Source organism: Sinocyclocheilus grahami, unplaced genomic scaffold (genome assembly GCF_001515645.1).
Source record: "Sinocyclocheilus grahami isolate Dianchi unplaced genomic scaffold, SAMN03320097.WGS_v1.1 scaffold113.1, whole genome shotgun sequence".
NCBI lineage: Eukaryota > Metazoa > Chordata > Actinopteri > Cypriniformes > Cyprinidae > Sinocyclocheilus > Sinocyclocheilus grahami.
The window spans coordinates 802861-822662 of NW_015505292.1; the positions used below are offsets into that span (position 1 = coordinate 802861).

The 19802-nt window shown below is 34.5% G+C and overlaps 1 protein-coding gene across 1 annotated transcript in view; it reads left to right on the plus strand.

Annotated features, from left to right (window-relative positions):
- Window positions 1-6039: 6039 nt before the first annotated feature.
- Window positions 6040-19802, plus strand: part of LOC107589197 (neuron navigator 2-like) — a 90173-nt gene continuing 76410 nt past the window's right edge. Inside the window, exons 1-5 of the mRNA XM_016277561.1 lie at window positions 6040-6285; window positions 10854-10971; window positions 11428-11480; window positions 19050-19122; window positions 19210-19459. Coding sequence (XP_016133047.1) covers window positions 6055-6285; window positions 10854-10971; window positions 11428-11480; window positions 19050-19122; window positions 19210-19459 — 725 coding nt within the window. The 5' untranslated portion in view covers window positions 6040-6054. The remainder of the gene's footprint in view (window positions 6286-10853; window positions 10972-11427; window positions 11481-19049; window positions 19123-19209; window positions 19460-19802) is intronic.

The window sequence follows — 19802 nt, forward strand, 5'->3', positions numbered from 1 at the left end:
GGGTTGGGTGGTAAAATGCAGGCATGAGAAGTGTTTGAGTGCTGAATTTTAACCCTCTTTCATCCATTCGTCCTCCATTTTTCCTTGTGGAGAAACGAGAATGTGGCTTTTTAATAAATAAGTGACTGGGACTGGGTGTGAAGACCACCGCATGGCAGTGGTGCGTTTTCAAAGGGCAAACCTCCCCCCTTCCATGGCTTTGCTTCTCTAAATAATAGATGAAGTCTCAGAAATGCCTCACAATCAGAGTAAGGGGCTGCTGAACACAAGCCTCTCAAAGACCCCCAGATGGAATTCAATTGAATAGTTTCACACTGAGTGAATTTTCACTTACATAAGTGTGTAACTGATTTTCTACAATATATATATATGTGTGTGTGTGTGTGTGTGTCTGTGTCTGTGTGTGTGGTTACACATTTCCATCTGGGCATAAGTAATGCTTTGTAAAACAAAAAAAATTAACATTCCAAAATAGGATATTGGGTCCTTAGAGCCATATATATATACGCGTATATATATATATATATATACAGAACACCCTAGCAGCGTGCAAGCAACCCCCTTAACCACATGGGCATGGCAATGCTCTGGCATTGTAGATGTTAGTTTTGTGATGTAAAAATCAAAATACTCTTTACTGTCTTTTACTTCTTGCTGAATATTCTGTAATCATTGCCACAATTATGCACTAATCTCGCCACTACTTCACAAAAAGGTTGTAAATGTACTTTCTAAAGTAGTTCCTGACTTCGTTTGTCCCAGTGGTTGCATGTAGGCTGGTATATTCTGGTTTATTTTGCCACGAGATAAGAAGTTTCTTGCATGAGAGACATCACACATAGGTTGACATGTTTTGGGGTTTTTGTGTGTTTCCCGCAATTAGCATCAAGTTGGTCTGTGGAGTCTAGAAGCGGATGTGTGTTTAACAAAATATCAAAGCCATGAGGATTTGGCAGCGAAGGAGTACAATTGAACAGCCCCAAAAATGACATTAATCGGATGGTTTGTTTTTATTTCAATCTGGCGCTGTCGCCAATTGATTTAACATGTGTTCTTCCTTTCCTCTAATTCAAACCTATTCAACCCCCCCAAATTGAGACAATTTGGAGAGCTTTTAAGAGGTATATTAATTTCTAGAAGTTTCTGAGAAGCTTTAAGCTTTCAGCGTTGTTGCAGTTATACAGCTGCATTGCAGTTCTCACAATCTCTGGTCCCTCACAGGCCTCTTGTCTTATCTCTTTGGTGGCGGCATTGTTCCGTGTGTGTTCCCGTTTCACACGTTTGCTTCCTCCAGGCCAACTGTGTCTCACGCGCCACTGTGATTCTCTTCTCTATCTTTTTCTATTTATACCTCCTCTCTATGTTCTCTCTGTACAAGCAGCCCTGGCTATGGCTTTGACCTCCTAGTCTAGGAAAGAAGGCCGTTCAGCATGTGTAGAGGTGCTGTAAAGCGTAAAAGAGTCAAGACTGATTTCAGTTGAGCACTGTCTCCCAATCTTTTTTTAAATGGTGCAGTGTAAGTGTATAGACGAGTACTTCTGGTTTAAATTGAATTAGGATATGCAGTTGCACTCTAATATTATGTATTTGCTACTAACTGTTTTAATTGTTCTATTTTTATTAATTATTTACAATCAAAATGTATGTTAATAAATGTTATTATTATTTATTATTGTATTTTTGTATATGAATCAATGTAATTGATTTCATTAATTTAAAATGTATTTGATTACTTATTTGCTTATTCATCAGATTTTTATAAAATGTATTTAAAAATCTTTTGACTACATTTTCAAGATGAGAAAAGTTCTGAAAGATTTGATGTAAAAAATCAAACTCTTACTCTTACCCTAACTCTTATGAATAGAAAATTCAAAACAACTGTGTTTATTTGAAATATAACAATGTAAATGTCTTTACTGTCACTTTTGATCAATTTAATGTGCCCTTGCTGAATAAAGGTACAGTATTAATTTCTTTAAAAAAATTTTTTAAAGTTGTTACCCAAACTTTTGAACGGTATTGTATGTTAATTTTATGAATTTCTAAAATAACATATTATTATGGTGCATAATTGTTATGTGAGTTCATAACAATTTTATGCATTTGCTAAATTATTATTACTCTTTGGTCCCCTACAAATTGGTAAGCATGGCAAAATGTGTAAATATAAAAAAACCTGCCAATTCTTATAATTTTCATTGCAGTGTTTTTTTCCAGATCTCACATCTCTTAGTAGGTTTAAAAAAGCAGTACAGAGCTTTTCTTTTGGCTTCAGTCAGGCGTTGTGCTGATAGGGAACTGCTATCTGTGGGTCTGCATCCTGTTCAGCAGAAGCTTGCCACTGTCCATGTGCAGCTGACATTTGGCCGTATTTTTTTTTAATCTGTATAGCTATCAGGAATGAGAGTGTGTGTGCATGAACATACCTCAAAGTGCTTGATTTTAGATTTGAACATGATTGTGTCAGTCAGCTGATAGTCCGAGGTGTCGATCTCCTGTGACTGCAGAGCTTTGCTGAAGTGGAGTGTCTGTTTCACATCCTGCACACACTTTTTTCTGATATGCTCCATTGATGCCCTCTGGTTCAAGCTGCTAGCATGGTGATAACTGACTTCTTTAAAGTTAAAAGCCCAAAATTGTTTATTAGTGGACATGGCAATGCTGGTGACATAGTATTACTAAACACAATAGGTGCAGCAGGTTCATTGTCCATCACAAGACCAGCATGTTGTTGGCCTGTCTTTCTAATTTAAGGTAACTGTGACTTAAGTAAGCTGGTACTCTCTGTCTGCAGCAACATATTGAGAGTAAAGTGGGCAGATGTCCACTCACAACAAGTGGCCATATGGAATAAGCTGATCCTCTTGGGCTCTGTTTGGTGAAAGAGTTGTTAATGAACTGGAGAGTTTGCTTCAGATGACCCCTGTGGTGTGCACTGACTTTCTCTGGTCTTAGAGAGAAAATATAATTTGCTGTTCCACAACCTAGAGAGCTGCTTACAGAGGCCATTTTTTAATCTATCGTAGCCGTCCAGAATGCTTTGTTTCAAAACTTCATTTTGCAAATTTTTTCTAAAGATGCAGTCACATTTGTGAAATTTCAGCCAAATTTTGGGGACATAAAAGGTCCCATCTTATTTTGTCAATAGCGGAGTGATAAATAAAGCACAGCTCACACAGAAGTCACTTTCAAACCAAATCAGTTTTCTGTTGGTCAGCATAGCGAATTCATGTTTCCAATATGAAAATGAGTGAAATTTGCACTGGGATCTTTCGCCCTCACGTAAAAGTACTGTTCGGGCAGATACCTATCTCTTGAAGTAATGGAAATTTATTTTAATTTAATTTGTTTGGTCAATTCAGTTTACATTCTCATTCATTCATTCATTCATTCTACAAGTAAAGTTTCAAATGGGGATTTGAACTTGCAACCTTTCAGTTACTGGCCCAGATCTATAATTATTATATAAATGAAAAAACTGGTCATTTTCCATATCTAAAGAGCATTAAGGACCATCTTTAAAAGTGAAATGTATAGTGAAACAGATTGGGCGTGTACTTTTGGATATCTTCTGCTGTGGATGTTGGCGTCCAAAAGCAGTATGCCTTCAAGGAGTATTCTTGTGGTTTCAATGATTAAATCCAGTTTAACAACATGGGCCGGTAAAATTGATCCCATGCTGTGTGTTGTGGTTGCACATGTGTGTTTACTGAAACCTCAACCTAGCAACCTGCACCTACCACCCACCATTCCTGTGGGGGGTTTATTACAACATCCTCTGCTTGATTCCCAGTACTGTTTTTAATGATCTGAAAGAGTCCAGCACGCCAACACTATCTGTTCAACCAATTAAAGACAATGGCAGTGTTTGGTGACATTAGTGGCGCAGAAATCACAAACTTTGGCTCTTTTGCACCTGTTGAGGTGGACTTGAGATATCACCCATTTTTTTATTCCTCTGTTTATAAGAAAACATTGGGTAAGAGGTATCTGATCGGCAGTAGTTAATATATCAGGTCCGTGCTGGACTGCCATCATCTCCATTTTTTGCACATTCAACATAGTTTTGGAGTCAATGGATTGGTTCTCAGAGGAAACAGTGCATCAGTGCCAGGCTGCAGAGAGGCAGTGAGTTTCACTCATCCCAGCAGGGATTATTGGGTTCAGTCTGCAGATACTCAAAACTGCTGCTCCAACAGAATTTCATCCTCCCAAAGCCTCGGCTCGGGCTGCGTGAATAACCAAACTCTCCCTCTCTCAGCATGCTGTTAGAAACGCGTCCGGGCATGGGAATTCAGCGACTTCTGAAAAACAGGGCGAGTGAGATTTAACATTTCAATAATAGTAAAACTGCATACATCAGTTTAGCTGCAAGTAAAATATGACTTTGAGGCAGTTTTGGTCTTTTACTGATTTTAATAATGCTTAATAGATGTTTTTTGGCAGTGGGTGAATTGCTTTGTTGAGATGACAACAAGAACAAACAATTCATCTTAACATTTTGCTTCAATTAATTCTATTTGTAGTTAGTTATGATTGTACAGCCAGATTGTTAAATAGCAACAATTTGGCTTTCCTTAGACCAAAATTAGAATGAGAGGGGATTTAAAACTGGGGTCACAAAATGTTCAGGATAAAATTATATGCAGTATATAAACCAAAATAATTCTTATTATTATTGTAATAATTACTTTATACATTTTACTATATATAAATATGTATATATATATATATATATATATATAATTTTAATATATACAATTACATATTTTAATTATATATTTGTGATTTATTATAAAACATACATTTAAAAAATATTTTAATATATTCAAATACTTCTAATTATTATAATAAAAATATTTTTTTTATTTGTGTGTGTATTTTGTAATTAGTTATTGTAGTAAATTTTACTATATATATATTTAATCTTATTTTAATATATACAATAACATATTTTAATGATATATTTGTGATTTATTATTAAAAAATGTAATATATATTCAAATACTTCTAATTATTATACTAAAAATTATATATAATTTTTTTTGTGTGTGTGTATATATATATATATGTGTGTGTGTGTGTGTATTTTGTAATTAGTTATTGTAGTTATTTATATTTAAAAACTTTTTAAAATTTTTATTTAAAGATTTGGAAAAAAAAATATTTATAAATATATAATTATAAAAATATAACTTTTTACATATATATAATTATATATATTTTTCTCCATTCAACTGAATTGTATTCTGCTTTGAAAATTATGACACTAATCATAATTATTTTATTTTTATATTTAATTAAAATACAGAGCTGCCATTACATTTTTAATCATTACATTTTGGGGTCTGTGACATAAAAACATTTTACCTGTGAACTAATGCAAGACTTTTCTTCTTTGCTTGCTAATTGTCCATTACTCTAGTGCATTGGCAAGAAGGGTGATATTATGTCTGATTAGGCTGTCACCCAGTGGTGTTAACGTTGACACATCTGCTGTCTTGCTAATGGCTTGTTAATCCTTCTCAAGCTTGAGAGTCATGCCTTGCTGCCACTGCATCTGGAGGCTGGTTATACACTTCCATATACAAACTGTAGGTTTCCATTGCTCTGACAACAAATTGCATCCTACCTTCCCACTTATCTGTGATTTCTGCCTGCCAGAGTATGTTCGCTTCTCAGCAGCGGCTGTGCTGGGCTATATTGGGTGACTCCTCGCTGCTGTGGAACTAGGAGCAGGTGGCGGGCGGAGTCCAGATCTCAAGTTGTACATGGAGTAAGAGCTTCATTGGACAAGAAAAACACAGAAGATGCTGATGACGGGGAAGGATTTGGCCGATTGTCATGGGAAAATCATATTATTAGAAGGTTTAGCAAGACCTCTGTGTGCCGTCGAGCTTCCCAGTGCTGTATGAATGTGAGTTTGTGGACACACTTCCCACCGCATTGCTCCAGCTGTTAAGTCAGCGTGTGCGGTTGCTCCAAGCCTTTGGTTGCAACCAGACAACTTAGTGCCAGCGTCTGCGTAGTTGGATGTAAAAGGATAAGAAGATGCCTGCTATTCTAGTTGCCTCCAAGATGAAGTCGGGATTGCCCAAACCTGTGCATGGCACTGCTCTACCCATTCCAGCCAGGGTAGCGACCCACCAGAATGGACCTCTGAAGCCTGTGCAGCCCACCCTCATCCCACTGAAGTCTCCCATCTACAGGCAGCAAAGTCAAGGCAGTGCGACTTTACAGAAAAAGTACCAGACCACCAAAGAAACATCTAAAGACCCTCAGGTTGGAACGCTGATGCTTAATTTGTATGTGGCTTTGTGGTTGCATTGATTCTTGTTCTATTAGATGATCTTCCTTTGATAGTTTAATTCCACACAAACAGTTGAATTCTTAGTTTATACTAATAATAATAAAAAATAGTAATGAATTAAGATTGCTCATTTTTGCTTATTTTTCTCTTCATGGTACCATAGATTGACCACATCAAAAATAATATCTACTACAGTTTTTTTCCTCATAATTGCATTTTTTTTTTATGTCAGAATGACTTTATATCTCAGAATTGCAACCTTGTTTCTCATGATTGCAGCTTTATATCTCGCAATGTGACTCACAATTACGCCTTTGTTTCTCATAACTGCGACTTTATATCTCACAATTTCGACTTTTCCTTGTACTTGCAACTTTATCCCCCGGTTCCACAGACCAGGCTTAAACCTAGTCCCAGACTAAAATGTAAGTCTGGGTTGTTTCAACTGAAAGAAACGTGCACTGATTGATCTTAAAATATGTCAGTGCCGTTGTTTTGTCTTAAGAGGCACACCAGTAATGTTTTTTTCTAAGGCATGTTTATAAAAATTACTTAAATGTCCTAATTGAACTATGGCCTAATCCTGGATTAGTCTAAACCCTGTCTGTGAAGCCAGGCAATGTGACTTTGTTTCTTATACTTGCAACTTTATATCTTGCAACGTGACTTTGTTTCTCGTAATTGTAACTTCATATCTCGGAAATGTACCTAGAATGAGAAACAAAGCCCCTTTATATCTTGCAATGTGACTTTGTTTCTCATAATTGCTACTTTATATTTTGCAATGTGACAATATCTTACAAGTGCAACTTTGTTTCTGATACTTGTGACTTTATCATGCTATTTGATTTTGTTTTATGTAATTGCGACTTTCTCTTAAAATGATCATAATCCTGACATTTTATGTCCCAGTTGCAACTTTGTTTCTCATACTTGCGACTTTATATTTCACAATTATGACTTTGTTTCTCATAATTGACTGTATCTCAAAACAGTGGCTTTTTTCTCAAAATTGCAACTTTATATCTCACAATTGCAGCAATAAAGATCACAACATGGCTTATTTCTCTTAGTAAAGACTTTTTGTCAAAGCTGTGACTTTGTCTCACAGTATGACTTGATATCTCACAATTACTTTTTTGTTTCTCGTAATTGTGAATTTATATCTCGCAATGTAACAGAAAAAAACGACTGAATATTTTTGTAGTTTGTCATGTTGTAATTCAAACTTTGCTGACTAAAGCTTGTTTATGCATCGTACCCATATTCCACCATGACTTGACCTGCAACAACTGTATGAATACCACTATGCCACAATATGTGTGTCAGTTGTATTCATGTTTTAGAAACCGTTTCGCTTTGGCCACATTACCACCATTGTGACTACTGTTTGTAAAGCTCCCCGCTGAAAGCTCATGTGTTTATATATTTACATGTTCAAAATATTATGCTTTATAAGAATAGATCCTGCTGACCTGGTCAGAGCAAATCGTCAGTAAAAATGCAATGTTCTTCCTTTGGTCCGCGGCAGCAGTGTGCAAGTTCATGTCTGTGTACACATGTGTTTATATAGCTTCATACGTTCAGTGGAGCCTTGAAGGCAGCGAAGAGCCAAGTTCTTCATGTGGCATGGAAAAGCTCAGCCGGTTGGCCTGTAATTACAGCGCACATGCACACATAGACACGGTCATGGAGGTTTTACTACAGTGCTCCATTAGTAGCGGTGAGCCGCGCTGCAGGTGGGCATTTGGCCATATGGATGCCACACACACCAATCCCAGAGGCCAATAGAGTGGGCACCCTTCATCAAACACTGCTACTAATATACTACTATGCCCTTACACTGCACCTCTGTCTCTCTTTGTTCTGGCCAGGAAGCTGGAAAATGCTTCACTTTAAAGAAAATGGTACTGAATGTGTTTTGGGACAGTGCTGGTGTAAGGATTAGGTTGCTGTTTCAGACACGGTTGACTGCCTTGTAAAACAACGTGACGATTGCAGTTACTAGTTGTTAAATATCTGCTTTTTGTTTTTGGAAATTATGGAAATAACCAAAAAAGACAAAGAATGGAAAGTCTATTACATAAGTTTAGGGACCAGTTTTTGCTCTCAAAATTGTCCTACACAAATTGAATTCTTGTTTTTATTGAACTGATCTTGAAACTTAAATGGAGTGTGGCAGGTTTGCTCTGTTTTACAAAAAGTGCTTTGGTGGTACCATAGTTTGGTTTACTGATTTGGTGTGAATTTACCATAGTACTTTGATTTAAGTACTATATAATTACTGTAATCATACTGAAATTTTGTATTTACATGGTACTCCAAGTCTGTGATACTTCAACGGAATGCCAAATGTAAATGTGTAACAAAACCATGGTAATACCATAGTACTTTTTTGGGGGAAGTATCTTGTTTTTATCAGTACTGATACTTTTAACTATAACTATTAAAAACTGGTTTCAGTACTTGAAATGAAGCTAAAATAAAATGTAAACATTAGATGAAAAACTTTTTTAAAAACTTTTTAAAAAATTAATTAATTAAAAATGTAATTTAAAAAATAAGTGAGTTAAAATAGAAATGAAGTTATATAGAATCATTTAAAAATAATAAAAATGACAAAAGCACATAACAAAATTACAAACAAATATATAAAAAATTAATTACTAAAAATAAATGTTATGTCAAAATATGAATAAATACTATAATAGTTTATAAATAATACTAAAATATGTAACTTGACACAAAACACTACCAGGTGGTTATTTATTTATTTATTTGCTATGATTGATTTGTTTGTTAGTTTCTGAACAGTTCTTATAAGAACAGATTAAGTATTAACCTGATACTTTAGTATTATGATAGATAAAGTATCAACCTGATACTTGATCAATATGCTTTTCAAGTTATAAAAATGACTGTGAGGTCTTTTAGACCCCAAACAGAACATGATGTATATAAACACTAATGTGGTCAGGTGTGTTAAATGTGCTATATTTGTTCTAATGTTGTTACATTAACCACGTAATGCTTGTTCATGTTAACATTAAACCTGGCTACGCATAGCTCTTCCCCTATGTTTTTATTATTCGAGATTATTATTCCCACATGTTGTCCACCGCAGCCTAGAGGTTTTGTTCACAGCGAATGGGTGGAGTGATTCTCCAGGCTCTGTGGTCACAAATGCAAACAACCCCCTGCAGATCTCACAAGGAGACTCTGTATTAAAATCAGCAGTGGCTCCAGTTTTAAATGGCCCATGTTTGACTGATATGCATCATGTGCAGTCACACCAGTTCTTATTTATATGTACTGTATGTCGCATTTAGACCCATTTAGACATAACTAGACCAGCAACAAAACACCCACAAACCTTTATTTCTGACCTCTAGTGTTAGTCAGAGACTAGGGTCCTGTTGAGACTGTGCTGCCTCCCAATGCTCACTTTGTGTGGTTGCATGACAGTTATGGAGAAAAAGTCATCAGGTACACTCTAAAAAATGCTGGGTTCAAAACAACCCAATAGCTGGGTTTGTCCCTTTTTAACCCAACGCCGGGTTATATTTAACCCAGCATTTTTTTGAGTGTATGTTTGGAATGGCATAATACCATAGTACACGTATGTTCTGTATGCATAAAAAGACCCAATTCATTCTTTATTACAACCAGAACTAACTGCATGGGATATTATGTCACAAAATGCATTGTGCTTAACTTGATCTACCATTTTTGACAGTGAATGATCCAAAAGCAATAGCAACCATAATTTTTGTCATCTTTGTCCTGTCTCATTGTTTGATCAGACTGCCATTACTTTCTATTTATAATTTTAAAAATATTTGTAAAATATACTTTTAAAATATTTATTAAAATAACAACAGCAGTTATAATAATCAGATTTTCAGTTTAATAATTAATTTAATAAAAAATTAATTTGAATAAAAATCAGACTGCCATTTTTCCATTTGTGTATATTTAAATATTTTTTTAAATTTTTATTCATTTAAAAACAACAATTATAATATTCAATCATTTATAATTTGTGTACATTTGTTAAAAAAAATAATATATATATATAAATATATATTATAAAATATTAATTATTACTATCATTATTGCTATTATTATTAGCATATTTTTAATAGTTTTAATCCAAAAAGAATTGGATTAAAAATTGTAAATATTCAAATATGTTCCTAAAGATATCATACTACTGATTGCATACTGTTTCACATGCTATATTTTCCCAAAATATTAGGCAATATATACCATATACTGTACATTATGAAGTATTACCTTACATTTTGCTCTTAAACCATTTTAATAATCATTTGTACAGTCTGGTTTTCCAGACCTTTTTGACAACCTTCTTATATTAATTTTCCTGAAAATTTCCCTGTTTTCACTCCAATATTTAAATGGTAGCTTATGGACCACAGTGTGGCATTTGTCTTTCATCCATGTAAAATCGGAACCCAGAGTTAGATGTTAAGTGCCTTTTCCTCATTCAGTCTCTTTCTATTTTTCTTTGAATTAATAGATTTATACAGATTGGGCCAACCACTATCTAGCCAAGTCCGGACACACACGCCTGATTAAAGACCTCCAACGGGATGTTGCCGATGGCGTTTTGTTGGCAGAAATCATTCAGGTTGTAGGTAAGATTAAAGATTAAAAAAAAAGATTTTACATAATTCAACAAATCCCCCTTCTTCCTTAAGAAAAAAATTAATACATCAAACCTACAATTTTGCTCCACCATACCGGTAATTCTAACCATAATGAGGAGGTTGAGGAGGAGGACTGGGAAAGAAATGAACACACATGACTATCAAGAAAACTCCCCACCTTTATTATTCTGAATGTGTTTTGAAGCTGTTTTATGAGAACTGTTTCTGAAAAGGGGCGATTTGTAGATGGTTTATGAGGCTACAAACTGGGCTGTGAACATTTTATTAAGCCGAAATAAAATAAACATTTGCTGTTCCTGGAAACAGGATTCCTGTTGTACATACAAAAGCCAGTCGATGATGTTTTCATAAAACCAACAAACAGTAATAAAATGGTGTTACTTTAATTCAGTGCCATTCATTTTTTTTCATCTTTCCATTCAGCAAATGAGAAGATTACCGATATCAACGGATTCCCAGAGAGTCGCTCTCAAATGGTAAGACTCAAAATTGGTTTATTGCCATTTCTGTCCTGCATGTTGGGAAAAGAAACAAACCACAGACTGTCAAACTCCAAAACAGACATAAAAAGCACCATAAATATATTTCATACGGCATGTGCTCAATATGGTTTCGTTTGAGTGCACTGAAGTTTAATCCTTATATATCCTACTGTATCATATAATCATGTAATTTCTAAATCATCAACATGATCAAAACTTTGCTGGAAAGCTTGTTGTACACAATCTGCTACATTCTTTCTGTCGTCGTAATGACAATTTATACTTTTTTTAGCAAGTAAAAGGCCTTTTAGTATAATTCTAATAACGTCTCCATTCATAAAACAATGCATAAAGCTAAGCATTTAAAAACCATCTAAAACATTATTGGGAGATATAGAGTGACAATTGATATTTATGTGCATTTTATCCAAGAACTAAACTGCTTCATCTTACTTTTTGGCAGTTTAAATAACAACATCTGCACCAGGAGGTTTTACTACAGTGCTCCATTAGTAGCGGTGAGCCGCGCTGCAGGTGGGCATTTGGCCATATGGATGCCACACACACCAATCCCAGAGGCCAATAGAGTGGGCACCCTTCATCAAACACTGCTACTAATATACTACTATGCCCTTACACTGCACCTCTGTCTCTCTTTGTTCTGGCCAGGAAGCTGGAAAATGCTTCACTTTAAAGAAAATGGTACTGAATGTGTTTTGGGACAGTGCTGGTGTAAGGATTAGGTTGCTGTTTCAGACACGGTTGACTGCCTTGTAAAACAACGTGACGATTGCAGTTACTAGTTGTTAAATATCTGCTTTTTGTTTTTGGAAATTATGGAAATAACCAAAAAAGACAAAGAATGGAAAGTCTATTACATAAGTTTAGGGACCAGTTTTTGCTCTCAAAATTGTCCTACACAAATTGAATTCTTGTTTTTATTGAACTGATCTTGAAACTTAAATGGAGTGTGGCAGGTTTGCTCTGTTTTACAAAAAGTGCTTTGGTGGTACCATAGTTTGGTTTACTGATTTGGTGTGAATTTACCATAGTACTTTGATTTAAGTACTATATAATTACTGTAATCATACTGAAATTTTGTATTTACATGGTACTCCAAGTCTGTGATACTTCAACGGAATGCCAAATGTAAATGTGTAACAAAACCATGGTAATACCATAGTACTTTTTTGGGGGAAGTATCTTGTTTTTATCAGTACTGATACTTTTAACTATAACTATTAAAAACTGGTTTCAGTACTTGAAATGAAGCTAAAATAAAATGTAAACATTAGATGAAAAACTTTTTTAAAAACTTTTTAAAAAATTAATTAATTAAAAATGTAATTTAAAAAATAAGTGAGTTAAAATAGAAATGAAGTTATATAGAATCATTTAAAAATAATAAAAATGACAAAAGCACATAACAAAATTACAAACAAATATATAAAAAATTAATTACTAAAAATAAATGTTATGTCAAAATATGAATAAATACTATAATAGTTTATAAATAATACTAAAATATGTAACTTGACACAAAACACTACCAGGTGGTTATTTATTTATTTATTTGCTATGATTGATTTGTTTGTTAGTTTCTGAACAGTTCTTATAAGAACAGATTAAGTATTAACCTGATACTTTAGTATTATGATAGATAAAGTATCAACCTGATACTTGATCAATATGCTTTTCAAGTTATAAAAATGACTGTGAGGTCTTTTAGACCCCAAACAGAACATGATGGATATAAACACTAATGTGGTCAGGTGTGTTAAATGTGCTATATTTGTTCTAATGTTGTTACATTAACCACGTAATGCTTGTTCATGTTAACATTAAACCTGGCTACGCATAGCTCTTCCCCTATGTTTTTATTATTCGAGATTATTATTCCCACATGTTGTCCACCGCAGCCTAGAGGTTTTGTTCACAGCGAATGGGTGGAGTGATTCTCCAGGCTCTGTGGTCACAAATGCAAACAACCCCCTGCAGATCTCACAAGGAGACTCTGTATTAAAATCAGCAGTGGCTCCAGTTTTAAATGGCCCATGTTTGACTGATATGCATCATGTGCAGTCACACCAGTTCTTATTTATATGTACTGTATGTCGCATTTAGACCCATTTAGACATAACTAGACCAGCAACAAAACACCCACAAACCTTTATTTCTGACCTCTAGTGTTAGTCAGAGACTAGGGTCCTGTTGAGACTGTGCTGCCTCCCAATGCTCACTTTGTGTGGTTGCATGACAGTTATGGAGAAAAAGTCATCAGGTACACTCTAAAAAATGCTGGGTTCAAAACAACCCAATAGCTGGGTTTGTCCCTTTTTAACCCAACGCCTACACAAATTGAATTCTTGTTTTTATTGAACTGATCTTGAAACTTAAATGGAGTGTGGCAGGGTTGCTCTGTTTTACAAAAAGTGCTTTGGTGGTACCATAGTTTGGTTTACTGATTTGGTGTGAATTTACCATAGTACTTTGATTTAAGTACTATATAATTACTGTAATCATACTGAAATTTTGTATTTACATGGTACTCCAAGTCTGTGATACTTCAACGGAATGCCAAATGTAAATGTGTAACAAAACCATGGTAATACCATAGTACTTTTTTGGGGGAAGTATCTTGTTTTTAACTACAACTATTAAAAACTGGTTTCAGTACTTGAAATGAAGCTAAAATAAAATGTAAACATTAGATGAAAAACTTTTTAAAAAACTTTTTAAAAAATTAATTAATTAAAAATGTAATTTAAAAAATAAGTGAGTTAAAATAGAAATGAAGTTATATAGAATCATTTAAAAATAATAAAAATGACAAAAGCACATAACAAAATTACAAACAAATATATAAAAAATTAATTACTAAAAATAAATGTTATGTCAAAATATGAATAAATACTATAATAGTTTATAAATAATACTAAAATATGTAACTTGACACAAAACACTACCAGGTGGTTATTTATTTATTTATTTGCTATGATTGATTTGTTTGTTAGTTTCTGAACAGTTCTTATAAGAGCAGATTAAGTATTAACCTGATACTTTAGTATTATGATAGATAAAGTATCAACCTGATACTTGATCAATATGCTTTTCAAGTTATAAAAATGACTGTGAGGTCTTTTAGACCCCAAACAGAACATGATGGATATAAACACTAATGTGGTCAGGTGTGTTAAATGTGCTATATTTGTTCTAATGTTGTTACATTAACCACGTAATGCTTGTTCATGTTAACATTAAACCTGGCTACGCATAGCTCTTCCCCTATGTTTTTATTATTCGAGATTATTATTCCCACATGTTGTCCACCGCAGCCTAGAGGTTTTGTTCACAGCGAATGGGTGGAGTGATTCTCCAGGCTCTGTGGTCACAAATGCAAACAACCCCCTGCAGATCTCACAAGGAGTCTCTGTATTAAAATCAGCAGTGGCTCCAGTTTTAAATGGCCCATGTTTGACTGATATGCATCATGTGCAGTCACACCAGTTCTTATTTATATGTACTGTATGTCGCATTTAGACCCATTTAGACATAACTAGACCAGCAACAAAACACCCACAAACCTTTATTTCTGACCTCTAGTGTTAGTCAGAGACTAGGGTCCTGTTGAGACTGTGCTGCCTCCCAATGCTCACTTTGTGTGGTTGCATGACAGTTATGGAGAAAAAGTCATCAGGTACACTCTAAAAAATGCTGGGTTCAAAACAACCCAATAGCTGGGTTTGTCCCTTTTTAACCCAACGCCGGGTTATATTTAACCCAGCATTTTTTTGAGTGTATGTTTGGAATGGAAGCACATAACAAAATTACAAACAAATATATAAAAAATTAATTACTAAAAATAAATGTTATGTCAAAATATGAATAAATACTATAATAGTTTATAAATAATACTAAAATATGTAACTGTTGACACAAAACACTACCAGGTGGTTATTTATTTATTTATTTGCTATGATTGATTTGTTTGTTAGTTTCTGAACAGTTCTTATAAGAACAGATTAAGTATTAACCTGATACTTTAGTATTATGATAGATAAAGTATCAACCTGATACTTGATCAATATGCTTTTCAAGTTATAAAAATGACTGTGAGGTCTTTTAGACCCCAAACAGAACTCTCTGTATTAAAATCAGCAGTGGCTCCAGTTTTAAATGGCCCATGTTTGACTGATATGCATCATGTGCAGTCACACCAGTTCTTATTTATATGTACTGTATGTCGCATTTAGACCCATTTAGACATAACTAGACCAGCAACAAAACACCCTCAAACCTTTATTTCTGACCTCTAGTGTTAGTCAGAGACTAGGGTCCTGTTGAGACTGTGCTGCCTCCCAATGCTCACTTTGTGTGGTTGCATGACAGTTATGGAGAAAAAGTCATCAGGTACACTCTAAAAAATGCTGGGTTCAAAACAACCCAATAGCTGGGTTTGTCCCTTTTTAACCCAGCATTTTTTAGAGTGTAGTGGTTAAAGTGGTTGAAAAATATCCAACTCTGTATTAAAATCAGCAGTGGCTCCAGTTTTAAATGGCCCATGTTTGACTGATATGCATCATGTGCAGTCACACCAGTTCTTATTTATATGTACTGTATGTCGCATTTAGACCCATTTAGACATAACTAGACCAGCAACAAAACACCCACAAACCTTTATTTCTGACCTCTAGTGTTAGTCAGAGACTAGGGTCCTGTTGAGACTGTGCTGCCTCCCAATGCTCACTTTGTGTGGTTGCATGACAGTTATGGAGAAAAAGTCATCAGGTACACTCTAAAAAATGCTGGGTACAAAACAACCCAATAGCTGGGTTTGTCCCTTTTTAACCCAACGCCGGGTTATATTTAACCCAGCATTTTTTTGAGTGTATGTTTGGAATGGCATAATACCATAGTACACGTATGTTCTGTATGCATAAAAAGACCCAATTCATTCTTTATTACAACCAGAACTAACTGCATGGGATATTATGTCACAAAATGCATTGTGCTTAACTTGATCTACCATTTTTGACAGTGAATGATCCAAAAGCAATAGCAACCATAATTTTTGTCATCTTTGTCCTGTCTCATTGTTTGATCAGACTGCCATTACTTTCTATTTATAATTTTAAAAATATTTGTAAAATATACTTTTAAAATATTTATTAAAATAACAACAGCAGTTATAATAATCAGATTTTCAGTTTAATAATTAATTTAATTAAAAATTAATTTGAATAAAAATCAGACTGCCATTTTTCCATTTGTGTATATTTAAATATTTTTTTAAATTTTTATTCATTTAAAAACAACAATTATAATATTCAATCATTTATAATTTGTGTACATTTGTTAAAAAAAATAATATATATATATAAATATATATTATAAAATATTAATTATTACTATCATTATTGCTATTATTATTAGCATATTTTTAATAGTTTTAATCCAAAAAGAATTGGATTAAAAATTGTAAATATTCAAATATGTTCCTAAAGATATCATACTACTGATTGCATACTGTTTCACATGCTATATTTTCCCAAAATATTAGGCAATATATACCATATACTGTACATTATGAAGTATTACCTTACATTTTGCTCTTAAACCATTTTAATAATCATTTGTACAGTCTGGTTTTCCAGACCTTTTTGACAACCTTCTTATATTAATTTTCCTGAAAATTTCCCTGTTTTCACTCCAATATTTAAATGGTAGCTTATGGACCACAGTGTGGCATTTGTCTTTCATCCATGTAAAATCGGAACCCAGAGTTAGATGTTAAGTGCCTTTTCCTCATTCAGTCTCTTTCTATTTTTCTTTGAATTAATAGATTTATACAGATTGGGCCAACCACTATCTAGCCAAGTCCGGACACACACGCCTGATTAAAGACCTCCAACGGGATGTTGCCGATGGCGTTTTGTTGGCAGAAATCATTCAGGTTGTAGGTAAGATTAAAGATTAAAAAAAAAGATTTTACATAATTCAACAAATCCCCCTTCTTCCTTAAGAAAAAAATTAATACATCAAACCTACAATTTTGCTCCACCATACCGGTAATTCTAACCATAATGAGGAGGTTGAGGAGGAGGACTGGGAAAGAAATGAACACACATGACTATCAAGAAAACTCCCCACCTTTATTATTCTGAATGTGTTTTGAAGCTGTTTTATGAGAACTGTTTCTGAAAAGGGGCGATTTGTAGATGGTTTATGAGGCTACAAACTGGGCTGTGAACATTTTATTAAGCCGAAATAAAATAAACATTTGCTGTTCCTGGAAACAGGATTCCTGTTGTACATACAAAAGCCAGTCGATGATGTTTTCATAAAACCAACAAACAGTAATAAAATGGTGTTACTTTAATTCAGTGCCATTCATTTTTTTTCATCTTTCCATTCAGCAAATGAGAAGATTACCGATATCAACGGATTCCCAGAGAGTCGCTCTCAAATGGTAAGACTCAAAATTGGTTTATTGCCATTTCTGTCCTGCATGTTGGGAAAAGAAACAAACCACAGACTGTCAAACTCCAAAACAGACATAAAAAGCACCATAAATATATTTCATACGGCATGTGCTCAATATGGTTTCGTTTGAGTGCACTGAAGTTTAATCCTTATATATCCTACTGTATCATATAATCATGTAATTTCTAAATCATCAACATGATCAAAACTTTGCTGGAAAGCTTGTTGTACACAATCTGCTACATTCTTTCTGTCGTCGTAATGACAATTTATACTTTTTTTAGCAAGTAAAAGGCCTTTTAGTATAATTCTAATAACGTCTCCATTCATAAAACAATGCATAAAGCTAAGCATTTAAAAACCATCTAAAACATTATTGGGAGATATAGAGTGACAATTGATATTTATGTGCATTTTATCCAAGAACTAAACTGCTTCATCTTACTTTTTGGCAGTTTAAATAACAACATCTGCACCAATTCGCATATTTTTGCTCAGTTTGGGCCCCTGAATAAATTATAGGTGTTTTTTCTCATTCTCTAGTATAAGCTCCTTATATTGTCCTACATCATACTTATGAGTCATAAAAGCTTATATCAAATATGATACTCAACAAAAAACAGGTTTTACAGGGTTAAGTTCCTTTTCGCTGAAAATCTTCCATTTATGTAAAAAAATATACATGACTTAATATGAGGATTAGTAAATGATGACAGTGTTTTCATTTTTGCGTGAACTGTCCCTTTAAGAAACAACCTCAGTGAGGACAATGGCGCAGGTCTTGTTGACCTTAAAACCCTGGTGTTAACCAGCGTGCTATAGTCTGTCAACTCACCAGTGGTCAGGATATACATTGTAATGTCACAGGAACACCACAGGACTGACCTACGGGGTTGTAAACCACAAATCTACCCTATTGAGCACCATCTGTTGGGTTATATTCCCTGTATGCCTGAGTGTAGTGTGCAAACCAGCCATGGCTGGGGTCACATTTTCCGAGGAGCAATTTAAAAATGGGCTATTAGGCTTGATTTCAGACAGCAAGCTCTTGATGTATGTCCATGCTTTTCTCTTAAACAGATTGAGAACATTGATGCCTGTCTGGGCTTCCTGGCTGCTAAAGGGGTGAACATAAAGGGACTTTGTGCCGAAGGTCAGTGGACTCTGAACTAAACCAGTGGCCATTAATATTTGAAACAAGATGTCAGCAAGATTCTTTTCTTTTTCTTCCAAACCACAGAGATCCGTAATGGCAATCTGAAGGCTATTTTAGGCTTGTTCTTCACTCTGTCACGCTTCCGGCAGCAGCAGACTTTGAAACAGGCCTCCAACAATGTTCAGTTGCTCCAGAACAACCAGACCCACCGATGTGCCAGTCCTGGCCTGCCTCCTCACACTCCTCCCTGTAGCGCTCCCTGTCCTTCTCCCATCTACCAACACTACACCTCCTCCCCATGTGCACAGAAACCACAGACAGACCTGCAGTCCAGGTATTATTCTCCAACTCATATTCTAGATAGCTTCTTCATAGACGTAGACTCCATAGCAGATGGATTGACACATCAATAATCAACTTTTAAACTTAAAATAATTAGGATGGAGAAAAATTTATTTTATTTTGTTTTGTTTTGTTTCGAATACATTGTCATGAGAAAATGTTCTTCTTGTTGCATTAGACTTGGTGTGACCATAGTTCTTAAAGAGGCCAGCATATTACATTTTGAAATCATTACACTTCTGATTGTGTAAATTGTGTAAATATTGCATTCAATTTGGTATACTTTAAGATTCTTTTAAACTACTCTTTATAGCTTTTTTAACTTTTTACACTCT